This window comes from Pipistrellus kuhlii, unplaced genomic scaffold, assembly GCF_014108245.1.
Source record: "Pipistrellus kuhlii isolate mPipKuh1 unplaced genomic scaffold, mPipKuh1.p scaffold_m20_p_1, whole genome shotgun sequence".
Taxonomy (NCBI): domain Eukaryota; kingdom Metazoa; phylum Chordata; class Mammalia; order Chiroptera; family Vespertilionidae; genus Pipistrellus; species Pipistrellus kuhlii.
Window position 1 is genome coordinate 185,901,615 of NW_023425404.1, and position 18,510 is coordinate 185,920,124.

At 46.4% G+C, this 18,510-nt stretch overlaps 1 protein-coding gene across 5 annotated transcripts in view; it reads right to left on the reverse strand.

Moving 5' to 3' along the window:
• Positions 1-17,858: 17,858 nt before the first annotated feature.
• Positions 17,859-18,510, reverse strand: part of ANAPC4 (anaphase promoting complex subunit 4) — a 34,375-nt gene continuing 33,723 nt past the window's right edge. For 4 of the 5 annotated variants that reach the window (XM_045573588.1, XM_036419172.2, XM_036419190.2 and 1 more), the window contains one exon: positions 17,859-18,203. In XM_045573588.1, coding sequence (XP_045429544.1) covers positions 17,976-18,203 — 228 coding nt within the window. In that variant the 3' untranslated portion in view covers positions 17,859-17,975. The remainder of the gene's footprint in view (positions 18,204-18,510) is intronic. The other variant, XM_036419209.2, reaches the window with a different exon arrangement.

The window sequence follows — 18,510 nt, forward strand, 5'->3', positions numbered from 1 at the left end:
GGCGAGTGGGTGGTAACACTGACTTCTCAGTCCCTTCCCCCTGCTGTCAGGCACAGATCATCCTATGGTTAAAAGGGAACAGGGGGTGGTGGTGGTGGGGAGCGGGGCTGGCTGTGGGCAGCTGGGGAAGATGGCCCTGATCACAGGGCAGGCCTAAGGACCATACCTGCACACACATTTTGTGCACTGGGCCTCTAGTAAAAAATAAGTTTCTGTTGTTTAGCCACCCAGTCTACTGTAAACATCATGGCAGCCCGAGCAGACTAAGACAAACGCACTTTTCCTCAGATCTTCTTCTTAAAATGCCATGTCCCCAATTCCGAGCTGTGAACTCAGCACTGTTACAGCAAAGGCCTTCTGAGTTGCTCTTAGATGTAGGCACAGAAATCACCATTTACATGACACAGACTCAGCATAAATCTAGTTCATTGGTCTCTGTTCATTCACTGCCTCTTTATGCTCAATGGGTGTTTAATATCTTTTCATTCAGCTCTCTTCTTCCTCTGAGATGGGTTAATGGTGTTGAGCCATTTGTTTTTAGAATGGATTTCTATTGTCTTCCAGCTGTAATGCTTGCTTAACCTAGAAATGCTAACTTTTTTTTTTCCGCCATGCCAGTAGAAATGCTAACTTTTAAAAAGAATTAGTATTGTTATTTGTTTGCAATGCGTGTGAAATGTCATTTCACAACAGCTATATTTTTCTTTTAAAAATTGTTTTTGATGAGTGCAAAGGACTGAATAGTGTCCCCTCAAAATTCACATCTATGAAGAACCTCACAATATGACTATTTTCTAAAAAAAAAAAAAAAAAGAGAGAGAGAGAGAGAGAGAGAGAGAGAGAGAGAGAGAGAGAAAGTCTTTGAAGTTATAATTAGTAAAGAATCCCGAGATGAGATCATTCTTTTTAAAAAATCTTTTTGTTGATTTCAGAGAGGAAGGGATAGAGAGAAATTGAAACATTAGTGCATTAATGATGAGAAAGAATCATTGTCCAGATGCTTCCTGCACATGCCCAATTGGGGATTAAACCCACAACCCAGGCATGTGCCCTTGACCGGAATGGAACCTGGAACCCTTCAATCCACATTATGTTCTACTCACTGAGCCAAACCGGCTAGGGTGAAATCATTCTTGATTGAGGATGAGCCCTACATCCAATGACTGATGTCCTTATAAAAGGTGAGGACAAAGAAACACAGAGATTGGAGTGGCGCCATCTCCAAACCACCTCCAAACCAGTGAATCTCAGAAGTCAGGAGAGAGAGAGCACATCAAGGTGGAGGCCTACACTCACAACCCCTCCTGGATGTGACACCAGTCAGAGGCAAGAGCTCTGCAATACCCCACTTTCTCCCCACCCCTTCAACCACCCTAGGCTTCACGCAACACCTGGGACTGGCTTTGCAAGACTTTTCCCTCCAACATTCAGATGCCAATTGACATGAACTTCCGTTTGGCCGAAGAAGTCTGGCCAAGACCTCCTGCCTCATATTCAGCTGGGTCAGGCTGCCCCAGAGTCTCCCTGGGTCTGCCAGGATCCCTTGTAGCCCCACCGACAACACCAAATGCAGCACAACTCAACCATCAGGGAAGTCTTCAGTCAAAATTGTGTTTGATCATTCACCCATCCAACAAGTATTTACCCCAACCTCAGTGAACAGGGTGTGGCTGGGCTAGGGCACAAAAATGTCCACAAGTCACTGGAGTTTTCACAAGCGAGTTCCTCTTCCTGGAATGGCCTCAAGGCTCCCACCACCATCACCACCTTTCCACGGGCCCACCCCCAACCCCTTCATCTGGTGAGTTTCATCCCTAGAGGCGAAGTTCAAGGACATCTCCTCTTGACCACCTCCCCCATCCCCTGCTGTGCTCCCACAGGACTCCACCCTGTGATTAGCTCTATCCTGCGCCTTGCCTGCTGTGTGGTAAACACCTGCCTTCTAGTCTTCCATTTTCTTTACACTGTGACCCTCTCGAGGGCAGGAATTGGCTTTTTCTCTATAAATAAATAGCGCCACCAAGTGCCTCAAAATGTCACTGACACAAATGTCACTGTGTTGAATGGGTATTTCTGACCGAACTTCTTCATTACAGATTCAAAAAGTGCTCCATCTGAAAAATTGGCCCATAATGCATAGAAAAGAGCCTCTGCTGTCTCTTTTCTATGCATTTTGTCTCTGAAAATACTCAGCCAAAATACCTGTGAAGTCTGTACATGTAAAATATCCCACAAGAATTAGCAGTAGCAGGAACTGAGTGAACCAAAGCTATTGTGGTGTCACTGCTTCTATCACATTGATGAGGTTAATGATATGCATTATAAAAAAGGAGCTAAATTTGACTGCAGGAGGGACCAGAGGCCACATGATCATGACTTACATTACTTTCAACCCAGAGCTGTGGCCTTGGACAAATCCTATTGAATCCAGCAGCATCCTCATCTGTAAATAGAAAGTGGAGCTCCAATTAATTTCTGAACTTCCCCCAAATCCCCCTGAGTCTGTAACAGGTGACACAGTCAGCCTGTAGCCCTCATCACACCTCCCTTCCAGGCCCAAGCACCAACTGAACTCAGTGTCGCGAGAGGTCAAGAACAGGCCTCAACCTCAGGCTCTGCAAAGCTGTCTGTGATGGCATCTGTTCCTCTTCTGGTGAATGTTGTCTCCAGACACTTATCCAGACCATGGATGTCTCAAGCACATGGCCAGGGGTGACCCCCTGGGGCACCGATTCTTGAATACTTGTTGGCAGTTCTTTGAAGAGCCCCAAACTAGGTCGCAATGAAGAGCTAACACTGATACTTACACAATACTATATGTTAACTATAATTGTGGTTTTTTAAGGTTTAATATCATGAAATTTCAGACCAAAAGGGTTAAAAGAAAAATTGTAAAAGCATCCCTATTGGGAATATTGGGGAGCGGAGAATTACCCTCACTACCCTTCTTTAATTTTTATGTCTGAACTAGTTATAAAGTAATAAAATAGCCCGGCCCGTGTTGAGTGTCAACCTATAAACCAGGAGGTCACGGTTCAATTCCAGGTCAGGGCAAATGCCCAGGTTGGGGTTTGATCCCCAGTAGAGTATGTGCAGGAGGCAGCCGATCAATGATTCTCTCTCATCATTGATGTTTCTATCTTTCCCTTCCTCTCTGAAATCAATAAAAGTATATTTTTAAAAATAAAGTAATAAAATAGACACAAGACTACATGAACTTGACTACAAGACTACAGGAAAAAAAGACACACAAGTTAATAGATGCACAAGGAATAATCACACAGGATGTTCTGATCATGAAATGAGGCTCCAAGAGATGATTGAGCCAGGCATCTCTTTATAGTTCTTTAAACAAAGAAACGATAAATACATTTGTGAGAAACTGACAGGACAAAGAAAGTCAGTGCTCGTGAGAAAGGAAATAAGCAAGGTGTGGGCATTCCCTAGTGAGGAATCTAAACAAGGCTGGGGCTTGGGTAGCGATGAGTGAAGGTGTTATTACAAGGTTTGTAATAACAAAGGCTTTCTGACTCTAGATTTTCTAAGTGATAAGGTGTCTCTGGGCCTTCCGGAAGTGGGTGGGCACAGAGGATGCAGGTATTTCCTGCTTTTAGGAGGGCAGAGCAGAGTCAGAGAGGTCCCCCCACTCCTGCTGCTTCTGGTTGATTTTCTTTTCTTTTTTATTTAAAAAATATTTTTATTGACTTCAGAGAGGAAGGGAGAGGGAGAGAGAAATAGAGGCATCCATGAAGGGAGAGAATCATGGATTGGCTTCCTTCTACATGCTTCCTACCAGGATCGAGCTCGCAACCCAGGATGTGCCCTTGACTGGAATCGAACCCAGGATCCTTCAGTCCAAAGGCTGATGCTCTATCCACTGAGCCAAACTGGCTAGAGCCCTGTTGATTTTAATTTGAAATAACCAGTGTGCCATTGTGGGACTTCATGGGACAGCTTGCCGTGGGCCTCCATGGGAATCAGAACTGCATGGGGTTCTCAGCCAGGAACTGGAAGCTGGAAGTAATTTCCCATTAGAAATATGAGACCAGAGCCCTCACATTTCTGATGGGAAATGACTTCTAATCTAGATCCTACATCTAGTTAAGCAACCACAAAAGGGAGAGGATGGACAAAAGACCGTTCCAGGCCTGCATGAGGCGACCCACCCCTTACCCTCCCATGCTCACCTCGATTTTGCAACACAGCTGACCCCTGCGGGCAGCTTCCCAGGTCTCCTCGCAGCTGGCTTCCAGCTCCCCATCTTCCATCCATTCCCAACTGGGGCCAGCTCACCTCCCAAAGGCAAAAAATGGTTCTTGGTGGGGGCTGTGTGAAAAAAGTCTTATTTTTGTTTGTATAAAGCACACGACAAACTACATAAAGAGATATACAGTGTCTCTGTGGTCTGAAAATTATATGGGGGAGAGGCTATTAGGAAAACAAATGTCTGAAAAGTCTCCTGGGGTAGGGACCATATTTTTATATATATATATATATATATATATATATATATATATATATATATATATATATTTTATTGATTTTTCACAGAGAGGAGGAGAGAGGGATAAAGAGCTAGAAACATCAATGAGAGAGAAGACATCAATCAGTTGCCACTTGCACACCCCCTCCTGAGGACGTGCCTGCAACCAAGGTACATGCCTTGACCGGAATCAAACCTAGGACCTTTCAGTCCACAGGCCGATGCTCCATCCACTGAGCAAACTGGTTTCGGCGACCATAATTTTTTAAAAGGCTGAGAAATTCAGGCTTAGTCCCTGGAAGATACTGCTGGTAGGAGACTGCGGAGAGGTGCCATTGGAGAAGGAGGCCCTTTCTCCACTCGGCCTCTCTCCTTGCTCTGGGGCAGCATCTAGCAGTGGCCACATCTCTTCCTTGAACATGGCGTGTGCTCGCGCCACCCCGGCCTGGGCCCCGCTGCCCTGCCTCCTGTCTGAGGGTTCAGGCTGGGTGTGGCGGCAGCAGCCTGCCGTTACCTCTCTCTGAGTTGCCTCACCATCTTGTTTGGCTTCTTGGCTCTCCCACCGCTGACATAATCAACCCCTTGATTAAATTCCTTCTGTTAATAACGGGAGGGACACGAGCCAACCCTGTGCGGCTTCATAAGCTATGTGCTTTATGGTACAAAACATTTTTAAAATTTGATTAAAATATTGCAAAGCTTCCAGAAGGAATAGTGGTTCATATTTTAAATTCAAATAATAATAGCTGGCCCCAATCAGAAGGGGCATGAGGCAGAGTGAAGACAGGAATAAGCAATGTTTTCAGTTCTTGAGGATAAACCATATGTCACTTTGTTGGGTCTCCTGGAGCCCAGCACAGCATCTACAGAGAGCACGGGGGGGGGGGGGGGGGGGGGGGGGAAATGGTCTTCTCATTCCTTTCCTCATTCACCTCATCTACTCTTTCCACAGTGACCATTCTTGGTTTCGCTTTTATAATCATATCAACTAAAATCCCTGTAAACAAAAATAAGATGTCTTGTTGTTTAATTTTTTATATATGTTTATTGATTTCAGAGAGAAAGGGAGGAAATAGAAACATCAATGATGAGGGAGAAGCATTGATTGGTTGCTTCCTACACACCCCACACTGGGGATCGAGCCTGCCACCTGGGGCGTGTGCCCTAATCGGAAATCTGCTGGTTCATAGGTGAACACACACCCACTGAGCAATACTGGCTAGGCTGGTCTTGTTTTAAAAAAAAAAAAAAATTCTTTTTAAAGACTAACCCATACCAAAATACAAACCGTGGTTATTTCTGAGTAATAAAATCTGGGGCAGTTTTCCCTTTTTGCTCATCGCTGATGGAATTTCAGGCCCAACTGAGCTAGAATTTGGTTTGATATATATTGAGGCACCTTCCCCCTCCCCAACTTGGAGCAGAGGAAACAGGAGAGGAGACGGTGAGAGGAACAGCTCTCCGGCCACATATCCCGGGCAGCTATTTTTTTAATGGTGGTAAAATTCAGATAAAATGTAACATGCATCAACATGGAAAACTTCCCCAGGGTGTCCCGAGAATTAAATGGATCACTGTCGATAAAGAACTGCAGGGTCTGATGCACAGGGGTGTTTGTTAAAAACTCTGAGGAGCAGAGGAGCTAGGGCACAGGGGCCAGTGATCAAGGAAGCCATGCAGGGCCGTGGATGGGGCTCCCAAAAGGAGAAGCAAGCCAGCCTTCGCCTCTCTCCCTCTTCATTTCTGCACCTCTCATCCCCTTCCCAGTAACTGCTTCACTTTAACGCTGTTCCCGCTGAAGCCGCTAGAGGGAGCCACTTCCTCCCGTGGCTCCCTTTCTCCTTTTCCCTCTCCACCTGACACAGCTTTGGAAAACACCCATCTTCCTTCATGAAATCCCATAACTTTGATCTTTCTGAAACATTGTTCACCTAGAAACCGAGTCATCTATTTGATCACACAAACTAGAACCAAAGTTGACAAAGTTTGGGAACCCACCTTGCCCAGAGGCCACACTGAGACGAAGGTCCTGGGCCCTTTCTCCTCACTGTCCGCTCTGGGGACCTGGGCCTGACCTCCTCACCATCTCTCCCTCCTCCCTAAGCCCCTCCCTGGGGGCCAGAGGCTGGGGTCCTGGGGCTATTTCCTTCCAGGGGAGCAGAGAGGCCAACAGGCCATGGGCAGATTGTCAGGGCCCAGACTCCACAGCCGGAGGACCTGGGCTTGCTGCCCTGAGATGATTTCCTCCTGAGATCTTTCTGCCGGGAGCACCACAGGGAGTCAGCAACCAGGGAGACACGCAGAGATGCTTTCTCCCTCATGCAGAGCCTCCCGGGCCACAGCCCCTCTGTCCAGCCCAGCAGGCAACCATCTCTGCCGCCGGCCTGTCACTGGTCCTGTCGCCTGCTGGGTCGTGTGGGACTGACATGTGGAAGCGCTGCTCATCCTCTACCCCCGGGTCTGTGTGGCTCATGGCTTCTTAGAAGAGAAAAAGGGGAAGAAGGATACATGAGGAAGAGGTGTAGAGAGAGAGAGGGGAGAGGGAGGGAAAGAAGGAAAAGAGGGGGGAGGGAGGAGTCCTGGAGGGTCACTTGCTATGTCATTCACTTTTGTGCATCAATGTTCAAGTCTCTAATATTTCATAAATTTTATTCTGGGGCTCTGGGGCTCAATAGTTCAAGTCACCCCTTAATTAACTAACTTCATGTGCATGTCCAACCTGCTCTGAACCCTGTCTGGGCACTGCAGGGGGGGGGGGGGGGACACTGGCTTCTCACCCACCTCCCTCCCTCGGAGGGAGTCCTGTTCACTTCAGTGTGTTTTCAGAAGCATTGGGCACTCAGGTGCCCTAAGAATGCCCCACTTATCTCTGCTTCATCGCTGGAGAGGCTTCAAGCCGCACGGAAAACAGTGCTGTCCGCACTTCAATCCCAGGTATCAGGAAGCCAAGGACAGAACAAGGCTTTCCTGGTAAGTCCCGCCCAGAGGCCAATTGCCCCACAGCCCTCAGCTTATCTGCAGGGGGAGGAGTGTCTTTGGGGGTGCTGCTGCCTTCTCCAAAAGCAAAAACCAACTGCAAGGCTTCCAGAATATCAGGATAGGAGCAAAGAGCCAGGTGGCTTGAGCTACTTCCGAAATCCACACCACGAAGGCTTCTAAGGCAGTGTTTTTCAACCTTTTTTGGGCAAGGCACACTTGTTTCATGAAAAAAATCACGAGGCACACCACCATTAGAAAATGTTAAAAAATTTAACTCTGTGCCTATATTGACTATATATAAAGTAATTCTCTTGAATAGGAATCAAATAAACACAAAGAAAGTATTTTATAATTACTTTATTATGAAATATTAAGTAAACAAAATAGTGAAAAATTATAAAATTCTTGTCTTGTCTGCACCTACGGCACACCAGGCAACATCTCGCGGCACACTAGTGTGCCGCAGACAGCGGTTGAAAAACGCTGTTCTAAGGAACCAGACTCAGGTTGGCCCTGGGTCCTGACAAGAGAAGCCAAGTCCTCTGTCACTTTCCTTGGTCAGGACCCGCCCACACAGGCATTCGGCTTCCGGGGGCTCCTCTGGGCTGGCTGACAGCGCCCTGTGGCCCCAGGGAGACAGGACAGTCCCCCGGGCCCTGGGCAGGCTGGAAGGGGGTGAGTCTGTCCTGGTCTTGCAGCCCCTCGTCACTGAGCTCCCTGAGGGCGCCTCTGCAACCAGTGCATCCTGCCCCGCACCCACACGAAGGGGCTGCGCTGGGCGGTGTCCATCAGGCAGAGAAGCCCTGCCCTTCACAGCTTACGTTCTAGAGCAGTGTTTCCCAAACCTTTGACATATGTGTACCCCTTCTATAATTTTCGTAATGCTGAGTATCCCTCGTACTCATGAGAACGTAGAATTAGGCGCAGCCTAGCACAATGCAGTGCATATCCCCACCAAACTCCGGTGCAACGTGTACCCCCACCAAACCCTTCCCGTACCCCTGGGGGTACGCATACCACTCTTTGGGAAACACTGTAGAGGGGCAGCCAGCCATTTTATTATAGGCAAACAAATAATTGCATTCGATCATTGCAGGGGAAGGCACGTTCTAGGCAGAAATGCAAAGTGGGAGGACGGGAGATGTAGGAGGACGGGGGGGAGACAGGGAGGCCTCTGGGGAGGCGACTTCAGGGCACAGCAGACATGTGAGCGCAGGGTGGGAGCCAGGCATGGAAACACGGAGGACAGTGGCTCGCAGGAGACGGGGACGCAGGCGATGAGACGACCAGAAGCAGACCCTGTCACAGAGCTGAGAGCACTGCCGTGGCTGCAGTTTCCCAGAGGAAGAAACAGAGGGTCCAGGAGGGTCCGGGCTTGCCAAGGCCCCAGGCCTGTATGTGGTAGCCCAAGCCAGACTATCTGACGCTGAGGCATTACGTCTGATGGCTGCTGTCATAGGACACATGCAGACCAGTGACCCTCAACCCAAACCCTGGCCCAGCTGCCCGTCGAAATCCAGAAGTCTCCGGCTTAAGGACATCTGTGCAGTGCATACGGCGTGGTCTGCGACACCCCGGAGGACCTGGGACAGCACAAGGCAACAGAACATGCTAACACAGCATGATGCAAATATATCCACGATTCTGCAGCAGAACAGCTCTGTGGGCAAAATAAGGTGCTATTAATAGCCTCGGTTCAGGTGAGGTTTTGCTACCAAATTGGGTCCCATTTTGATGCCAAATTAGTTACCAAAATAAAAAACAAACCACTTTGCATTGACTGAGCCTTTAGGATTTCCACTAAAAGCCGGGGGTGAGGGGGGAGGGGGGAGGGAGGGGTGCGCACATATCATAGCTTCTGGAAATGACAGCTCTGAAGACAGGGGCAGAGAAACTGCGTTCACAGCTGGGCATGGCCAAGACTTGGGATGCGCAGCTACGGTCCTGGGCTGGGGGCACCCACTGCTCCTTGGTGAGGGAGCAGCAGCAGCTAGAGACAGCGACAACATGGGAGAGCAGTGCCAGAGTTCAGGTCCACGGCCAGGTGAGAAAAGGCCACAGAAGCCCCGTTTCAGCAAATACGCCACCTCACATGAGTGTTCCTCTTGCCACTCACGCTGACCGTGCTGGACAGATTGGTTTTGAGAATGTGGCCAGAGGCAGATACGTTAAAGATGGAAAAGAGAGAAAAGCATCCTCCTTTAATTTCTCTTTTTAAATCACCCTAGTATTCTTCCTCTGTTTCAAGTCCTCTAGGGTGTTCCACCTCATCGTATTATCAGTGGTCGGCAAACTGCAGCTCACGAGCCACATGTGGCTCTTTGGTCCCTTGAGTGTGTCTCTCCCACAAAATACCATGGCCTAGGCAAGTCTATTTTGAAGAAGTGGTGTTAGAAGAAGTTTAAAAAATTTGGCTCTCAAAAGAAATTTCAATAGTTGCACGGTTGATATTTGGCTCAGTCGACTAATAGGTTTGCTGACCACTGTCCTATATAGTAAAAGGCTAATATGCAAATCGACTGAACAGCAGAATGACCAGTTGCTATTATGCGCACTGACCACCATGGGGCAGACACTCAGCACAGGATCTGCCCCTGATGGTCAGTGCACTCCCAGAGAGAGAGCACCGCTCAGCCAGAAGCCCTGAGCCGGGCTCACAATGAGAGCACAGCGGCAGGAGCCTCTCCCACCTTCACAGCAGGGCTAAGGATGTCTGACTGCTGGCTTAAGCCCACTCACCTACGCTGTCAGTTGGACATCCCCCAAGGGCACCCAGACTGGCCGGGCTGAGGGTGCAGGCTGGGCTGAGGGAACCCCCAAGAGTACTAATTTTGGGCACTGGGATTCTAGGTTAGGATAAAACCCACAGGACTTTCAAAGGCCCTATGATCCTGTCCTCCTCAGGGGGCTTGTCCTCCGCCCCCCTCCTGCCCACACCTCAGTGCCTACCTAGTCAAACCCATGCAGGAGGCAATCAGTGGATTTGTGTCTCTCTGAGATGGATATTTCTCTCTCTCCCCCTCTCCCTCCTGTTCATTCTCTCTCAAAATCAAATCAAAAACAAAACAAAACAAAACAAGGCAAGAGAATACAGGACTCATATTTCTTTCAGAGCCGCTAGTATGAAACTAAAGCTGCAGCCACAATGGAGGCTTATCCAAATGCCATAGACACCGATGGCCAAGCAAACAGAGGCCTCCCTCCAGTGGTCGGATGGATTCTACACCGACCACTTCCCCGGCTTAGAGGCTCTGCCTCCTGCTTTTGCAGCCAGGAACTGAAATGTGGTCCTTGGCTTTCCAAAGTCTTTTTTACATCACTCTTACCTGCTCCCTCCACTGCCCCGGCCTCTGGCCCCTAGTCCTACCCTCTGCCAGGCTGCCCTCTTGTAGACTGGCATGACCAAATTCGTCCAGTCCTAACGCTAATATCAACAATAACTTGAGTGTTGAGTTTCATTATTTTTATGAACATCGCTTAAGTGGAAAAGGCACTTGGTAAAGAGGGTAAGCCTGCCTCTAACCAGGAGCCCCTCAGGTCACAGGCCAGCAAGCAATTCTAAGCCAAAGTGTGACAACTGCAGCTATTGGGTCGGCAGCTAAGTAATTGCGGGTTTCACACACATATGGCTTCAGTTGAATTTTTAGGTTTGCAGACGTAGTACAAATGTAAAACACATTTTGTTATTTGATAGTTGGCTATTCAGCTGTTAATCAGTAAAAAAAGTTTTTTGATCTGTTTTGTAGTTTTCATTTGGCGTTCGTTGAAAAATGGAAAATCAAAAGGAACATTTTCGTCATATTTTGCTTTTTTATTTCCGCAAAGGGGAAAACGCATCGCAAGCTCATAAAAAGTTATGTGCTGTTTATGGTGACGAAGCCTTAAAAGAATGGCAGTGTCAAAATTGGTTTGCCAAATTTCGTTCTGGTGATTTTTCACTCAAAGATGAAAAACGCTCTGGTCGTCCAGTTGAAGTTGATGACGCCCTAATCAAAGCAATAATCAATTCGGACTGTCACAGTACAACACGTGAGATTGCAGAGAAGCTTCATGTATCACATACATGCATTGAAAATCACTTAAAACAACTTGGCTATGTTCGAAAACTAGATACCTGGGTTCCTCACGAACTGAAAGAATCACAGTTAACGCAACGCATTAACAGCTGCGATTTGCTAAAGAAACATAATGAAAATGATCCATTTTTAAAACGACTGATAACTGGCGATGAAAAATGGGTAGTTTACAACAATATCAAGCGGAAAAGATCGTGGAGCAGGCCAGGTGAACCAACTTAAACAACATCAAAAGCTGATATTCATCAAAAGAAGGTTTTGTTATCAGTTTGGTGGGATTACAAAGGAATTGTCTACTTTGAACTCTTACCACCCAACCGAACGATCAATTCTGATGTCTCCATTGAACAACTAACGAAATTAAACAATGCAGTTGAAGAAAAGCGGCCCGAATTGACAAATCGAAAAGGTGTTGTATTCCATCATGACAATGCAAGGCCACACACATCTTTGGTCACTCGGCAAAAATTAATGGAGCTTGGTTGGGATGTTTTGCCACATCCACCATATAGTCCTGACCTTGCACCATCTGATTACTTTTTGTTTCGATCTTTACAAAACTCCTTGAATGGTAAAAATTTCAATAATGATGATGATGTCAAATCGTACCTGATTCAGTTTTTTGCTAATAAAAACCAGAAGTTTTTTGAACTTGGGATTATGATGCTGCCTGAAAGATGGCAAAAGGTCATTGATCAAAATGGGCAATACATTACAGAATAAAGTTATTTAGTTCCATGAAAAAATTGTCTTTGATTTTCTTTTTAAAATCCGCAATTACTTAGTTGCCGACCCAATAGATCCACTCATGTGGGATTAGCCCCACCCAAACCACACGCATGCTGCTTTGGTCATGGGTCTGAAGACAAACGCGGGAATGGCTGTTTCTAGGGTCCCGTATGAAGTGAAAATCTGGGACCGCTTATCAAGAATTCCAAGATGGGCTCAAAACCTGTTTGTTCAGTGGATAGAGCATCAGCCTGCAAACTAAAGGGTCCCAGGTTCGATTCTAGTCAAGGGCATGTACCTTGGTTGCAGGCATATCCCCAGTAAGGGGTGTGCAAGAGGCAGCTGATTGATGTTTCTCTCTCATTGATGTTTCTAGCTCTCTATCCTTCTCCCTTCCTCTCTCTAAAAAAAAAAAATCAATAAAATATATATTTTTTAAAATAATTCCAAGATGGGACAGCAGTGTGAGCGAGTGCACACAGGAAGGACCCTCACGCAGACCACGAATAAAAACAGCAGTCTGAATGCAGCCTGCAGCAACCTGCCTGGGGAAACCTACTCCTCACAGCAGGAGCCAGCCTGCTTATGTTGTCGCTCTTGGGGAGAAGAAGGCTGCCATTCTCGGTGACAGTCTAACCACCTCTGTAACAATAGGCCTCAGCTGGCCTGGACTTGATCAATAACTGGCAGCTTCCCTAGTTTCTGCTCCTGCTTCCAACTCAGAACCAACCCAGGGAAGCCCAGCGTAGGCCCCTATGCAGAGGGGACTCCTGCCTCGCCCACCTGCCTCCAGCTGCACAGGCGGAGTCTTAACAGAATTGCTGAGCTGATTTACAGATCTGTCCCTTCCACTTCCATTTCTTGGTGGAAACTGCTCCTTCCCGAGACTATGCCATCCCATCAGGGCCCTCTCCCCAGCTGGAAGTAGACAGGATAATTGGCAGGTGATGCTCTGAGCTGTTGTGTGAAAACACAGATGTGCCGTATTCCTCAACGCTGACATCACAGTTCCCGGCCCCCAGGGAGCAGGCCACGCGTGCTGAGCCAGCCTGGATTCCGGGGAGCCACGCGGTCTTTCTTGCAGTGTTCGCCATGGGAGTTTCCGGCTGTGAAAAGCCCACCTGCTTTCCAGCTTCAGTGGGAGCTTTTACTCACTGGAAGGCTTCAGACCAGTATGCTGTCAAATCCTCTTAATGAACTGGAACGGGGAACATCCACAGCCCCGACACGGCGGGCAGCTTCCCCCTGGAGCCCTCCTGGGGAAAGAGCTGGGTGCTGTCCTCAGGTGACCGGGCCGCACCAGGCCTCCCCGGGAGACGATGGCACGTGCCGCTGGCTGTGGGCAGGGCTCTCTTGGACAAAACCATGCTAACCCCAGAGGGTCCAGTGTAGGAGTGCAGGGCCCAGCGGCACCACATGCCATTCCCACGCGCGCAGAAAAAGCATGGCTGCTGAGGGCGGCTGAGTGAAGGAGCTCTGTGAAGAATGAAGCTCATCACGTGCCACTGTTGGGGCCCCCGGACACTCAGGGAGTCACGTCCCTGCAGGAGGCTTGCTGGGGAGCGTGGCCGTGGGCAAGGAGGGAGGGCGGGGCAGTGAAATGACGAAAGGCAGTGCATGCAGGGGTTAAACACAAGGGTCCTGCACCAGGCTGCCTGGCTTCCCCTCTCTATCCTACCCTTGCTGCCCGTGTACAAGTTAGGAAATGGCCCCGGGCCTCAGTTTCTTCAGCTGTGAAACGGGGAGGGTGCTAGCACTTAACTTACAGGATTGTGGTGAGGCCTAACTGCGTTAACAGTGGGATGTGTTTGGAATGGTGCCTGGCTCCTGCGAGGTACTCAGCAGGTACCGCTCTCTGGGGCCAGACTGTCTCCTGGGAACCTGTTTGGATGACCTGAGAGAGACATATAGACGCCCAGCGTGGCATTATGAACTCAAGACTACACCGTAATAGTTTCTGAATAGAAACTATTAATATTCAAGTGCTCTGACTAAAGAATGTTTTAGCATTTTGCTGAGTATAACATTTTTATTTTGGAAGGAAATCAAGAACAAAACAGCAACAACAACAACAAAAAACACACACTAGGAAGCCAGAGAATTAAAAAGACTATTACTGTCGTCGTCTTTATTAAGTCTGGCACAAAAACAAATGTTATGCAAATTTCTATTTAAAAATCCCACAATTTATCCTGGAGAAGAGCAGCACAGAACAGTGCAGTAAGTGCTACTCTTCACTGGGCGTCTCATCTTTGCCAACCACATGGCCCTCAAACCCCGGGACAGGGACTTCATGACCCCCACTGTTCGGAGGCCAGGGCCCAGGGTGCACACACTGAGTGCCTGGGGGAGACCCGCTGCCAGGGTCCTCCTCATCCTCTCTTCACTTTTTGTTCACTAAACTCAAAATGCAAATCTGGCAACTGCTGCCAAATAGTCTCTAATGAGCAAACTGGTTCTAATTGTATAGAATCCATATAATACATATTAAAATACAACGGCAAACAAGATTATTTGCTCTATATGTATTAAAACTTAGAAAGAGCCCTGGCTGATGTTTCTCAGTGGTCAGAGCGTCAGCCTGCACACACAAGGGTCACTAGTTCGATTCCCTGTCAAGGGCTCATACCTAAGTTGCAGGTTCATCCCAGGCCCTAGCATGTGCGGGAGGTAACCAATCCATGTGTCTTTCCTTTTTTTTTTTAAATACATTTTATTGATTTTTTACAGAAAGAGAGAGGGATAGTTAGAAACATCGATGAGAGAAAATCATTGATCAGCTGCCTCTTGCACACTCCCTACTGGGGATGTGCCCACCGCCAAGATACATGCCCTTGACCGGAATTGAACCTGGACCTTTCAGTCCGCAGGCTGACGCTCTATCCCCTGAGCCAAACTGGTTTAGGCTTCATGTGTCTTTTTTCACATTGATGCTTCTCTCTCTTTTTTCCCTACCCCTTGCTCATTCCCTTCCACTCTCTCTAAAAATCACTGGGGGAAAAATATTCTTGGGAGAGAATTAATCAAAAACAAAGCAACAAAAAACTTTAAAAAAAGAGAATCAGAAATCAATTAAACCCTTTCACTTTGACATAATATAAATCCAGTTCCGAGATATTGGGTATATCATATATATTTTTAAAAATAGTGAAAAGACGATCCTCCTATAGTTAGGAATGACTCACATTGTTAATTTGACTCAATGTTAAGGGAAAGTGAGGGTCAAGCCCGGTACATTAATAGAACTATTTCTGATCCCTGGGTCAGGATAATGGCAGAACTGGAGTCTCATTTTTTATTTACCCCTGGGCTAGAACTGCAAACAGCAACCACGCACATATCAAAAAACCTTTGTAAATTTAATGCTGGAGTCACATGAGACAGATTACTGTCTAATAAAGAACTGGTTGATTACCGTAAAATTGGAATTCATTCTAAGAACAAGCTATAGTTACTTGTCTCCCAAACCCATCTAAGTTATTTAAACGTTATGTGGGAAAATCGACCCAGGCCATTATGCTCAATTAGTATTTGACAAAGGAGGCAAGAGCATACAATGGAGTCAAGATAGTCTTTTCAATAAATGGTATTGGGAAAATTGGACAGATACATGCAAAAAAATGAAACTAAACCACCAACTTACACCATACACAAAAATAAACTCAAAATGGATAAAGGACTGAAATGTAAGATGGAAAACCATAAAAAAAAAATCTTAGAATACATAGGCAGCAAAATATCAGACATTTGTCATAGCAATATCTTTACTGATATAGCTCCTAGGATAATGGAAACTAAGGAGAAAATAAACAAATGGGATTACATCAAAATAAAAAGCTTCGCCGTAGCTGGTTTAGTTCAAATGGACAGAGCATCGGCCTGTGGATTGAAGGATCCCAGGTTTGATTCCGGTCAAAGGCACATGCCTAGGTTGTATGCTCGATCCCCAGTGGAGGGCGTGCAGGAGGCAGCCAATCAATGATTCTCTCTCATCATTGATGTTTCTCTCTCTCTCCTTCCCAATCCCTTCCTCTCTGAAATCAATAAAAAATATTTTTAAAAAAATAAAAATAAAGAGCTTCTACACAGCAAAAGAAACCATCAACAAAACAACAAGAGAGCCCACCGCATGGGAGAACGTATTTGCCAATATATTATATTTGATAAGCATTTAATCTTCAAAATTAATAGGGAACTCATACAAGTTAACAAAAGGAAGATAAACAATCCAATCAAAAAATGGGCAAGGACCTAGGAAGATACTTTTCAAAAGGGGACATATAGAAGGCCAAGAGACATATGAAAACATGCTCAAAGTTACTAATTATCCGAGAGATGCAAATCAAAACAACAATGAGGTACCATCTCACACCTGTCAGAATGGCTATCATCAACAAGTCAACAAACGACAAGTGCTGGCAAGAATTTAGAGAAAAAGAAATCCTCATGCACTGCTGGTGGGAATGCAGACTGGCCCGGCCACTGTGGAGAACAACAGTATGGAGTTTCCTCAAAAAATTAAAAATGGAACTCTCATTTGACCCCGTTACCCCACTTCTAGGAATATATCCCAAGAAAACAGAAACACCAATCAGAAAGTACATATGCAACCCTATGTGCATAGCAGCATAATTTACAACAGTTAAGATTTGGAAACAGCATAAGTGCCCATCAGCAGATGAGTGGATTAAAAAACTGTGGTACATCTACAAAATGGAATACTACACTGCTGTAAAAAATAATGAATTCTTGCCATTTACAACAGCATGGATAGAACTGGAAAGTGTTATGCTAAGCAAAATAAGCCAGTCAGAGAAAGATAAATATCACATGATCTCACTCATTTGTGGAATATAATGAACATAAACTGATGAACAAAAATAAATCCAGAGACACAGAAGCATCAAAAAGACCATCAAACCTCTGAGGGAAGGTAGGGGAGAATGGAGGTAAGAAGGAGAGATCAACCAAAGGACATGTATGCATGCATATAAGCCTAACACAGACACCAGGAAGGTGAGGGCATGAGTGGGAGGCGGGGAGTGGCCAGGGAGAAGTCAATGGGGGAAAAGGAGACATATGAAATACTTTAAAGTTTAAAGTAAGTTTAAATTCTTTATTTTTGAGCAATAAAGAATTTAAATAGAAATAATAAACTTCCAGCCGAAACCGGTTTGGCTCAGTGGTAGAGCATCAGTCTGCAGACTGAAAGGTCCAGGGTTCGATTCCGGTCAAGGGCATGTACCTTGGTTGCGGGCACATCCCCGATAGGGGGTGTGCAAGAGGCAGCTGGTCGATGTTTCTCTCTCATTGACGTTTCTAGCTCTCTATCCCCCTTTTTTCCTCTCTGTAAAAAATCAATAAAATATATTTAAAAAAGAAAGAAAGAAATAATAAACTTCCAGTGAATGACTACTTAATTGTAATTTTTTCCTGGTATAGGAATGATTTCTAATACCTACCTTTTTCTTCACAATTTGTGTTTCCTTTAAGCACTAGTTCAGCCCACAGTAAACATAAAAGAATTGCAGCATAAAGAAAGTCTATCACAGTGACTATACCACTAAGAGAAGATGAAGTGAAATGAATAAAAAAATTGCTGTTTATTTCTTTGTTACACAAAGAGAATTAAGTGGTTCAAGACATTTGAGCCCATCATCTATGTCCTTTCTGACATGATGGGAACATACAAAACGATGGCACCTTGACTAGGAGTCCAGCTCCGGGTCCAGCTTCTCCACTTTGATGACTATATCCGGAGTTGAAGCAGCAGCACCAGCTACTTGGCTCTCTGTGTCGGATTCGGACAACACTTCATCCTTGATTTTTATAGGCTTATTGCTGCCCTCTTCATCGTCGTCTGAAGACTCATCCAGCTCCCATTCGTCATCAATGTCCATTTCAAACACTCTCACATGACGGAGATTTGAGCTTAACTGAATAAAAAAAGGCCAAATACAGACTTTTAAAATGTAATGGCTTAACTAATATATTATATATAAGGAATTAGAAATCAGGTTTTATAGGAAAATTAGAGGCCCAGTACACGACATTCATGCACTGGGGGTGAGTAGGGGAGGGGTCCCTCAGCCTGGCCTATGCCCTCTCGCAGTCCAGGATCCTGCAGGGAGCGGACCTAAGCAGGCAGGTGGACATCCCCGGAGGGATCCTCAGCATTGCCGTGGAGGTGGGAGAGGCTTGCACCACTGCGGCTTCCTCACCAGCCATGAGCCCGGCTTCTGG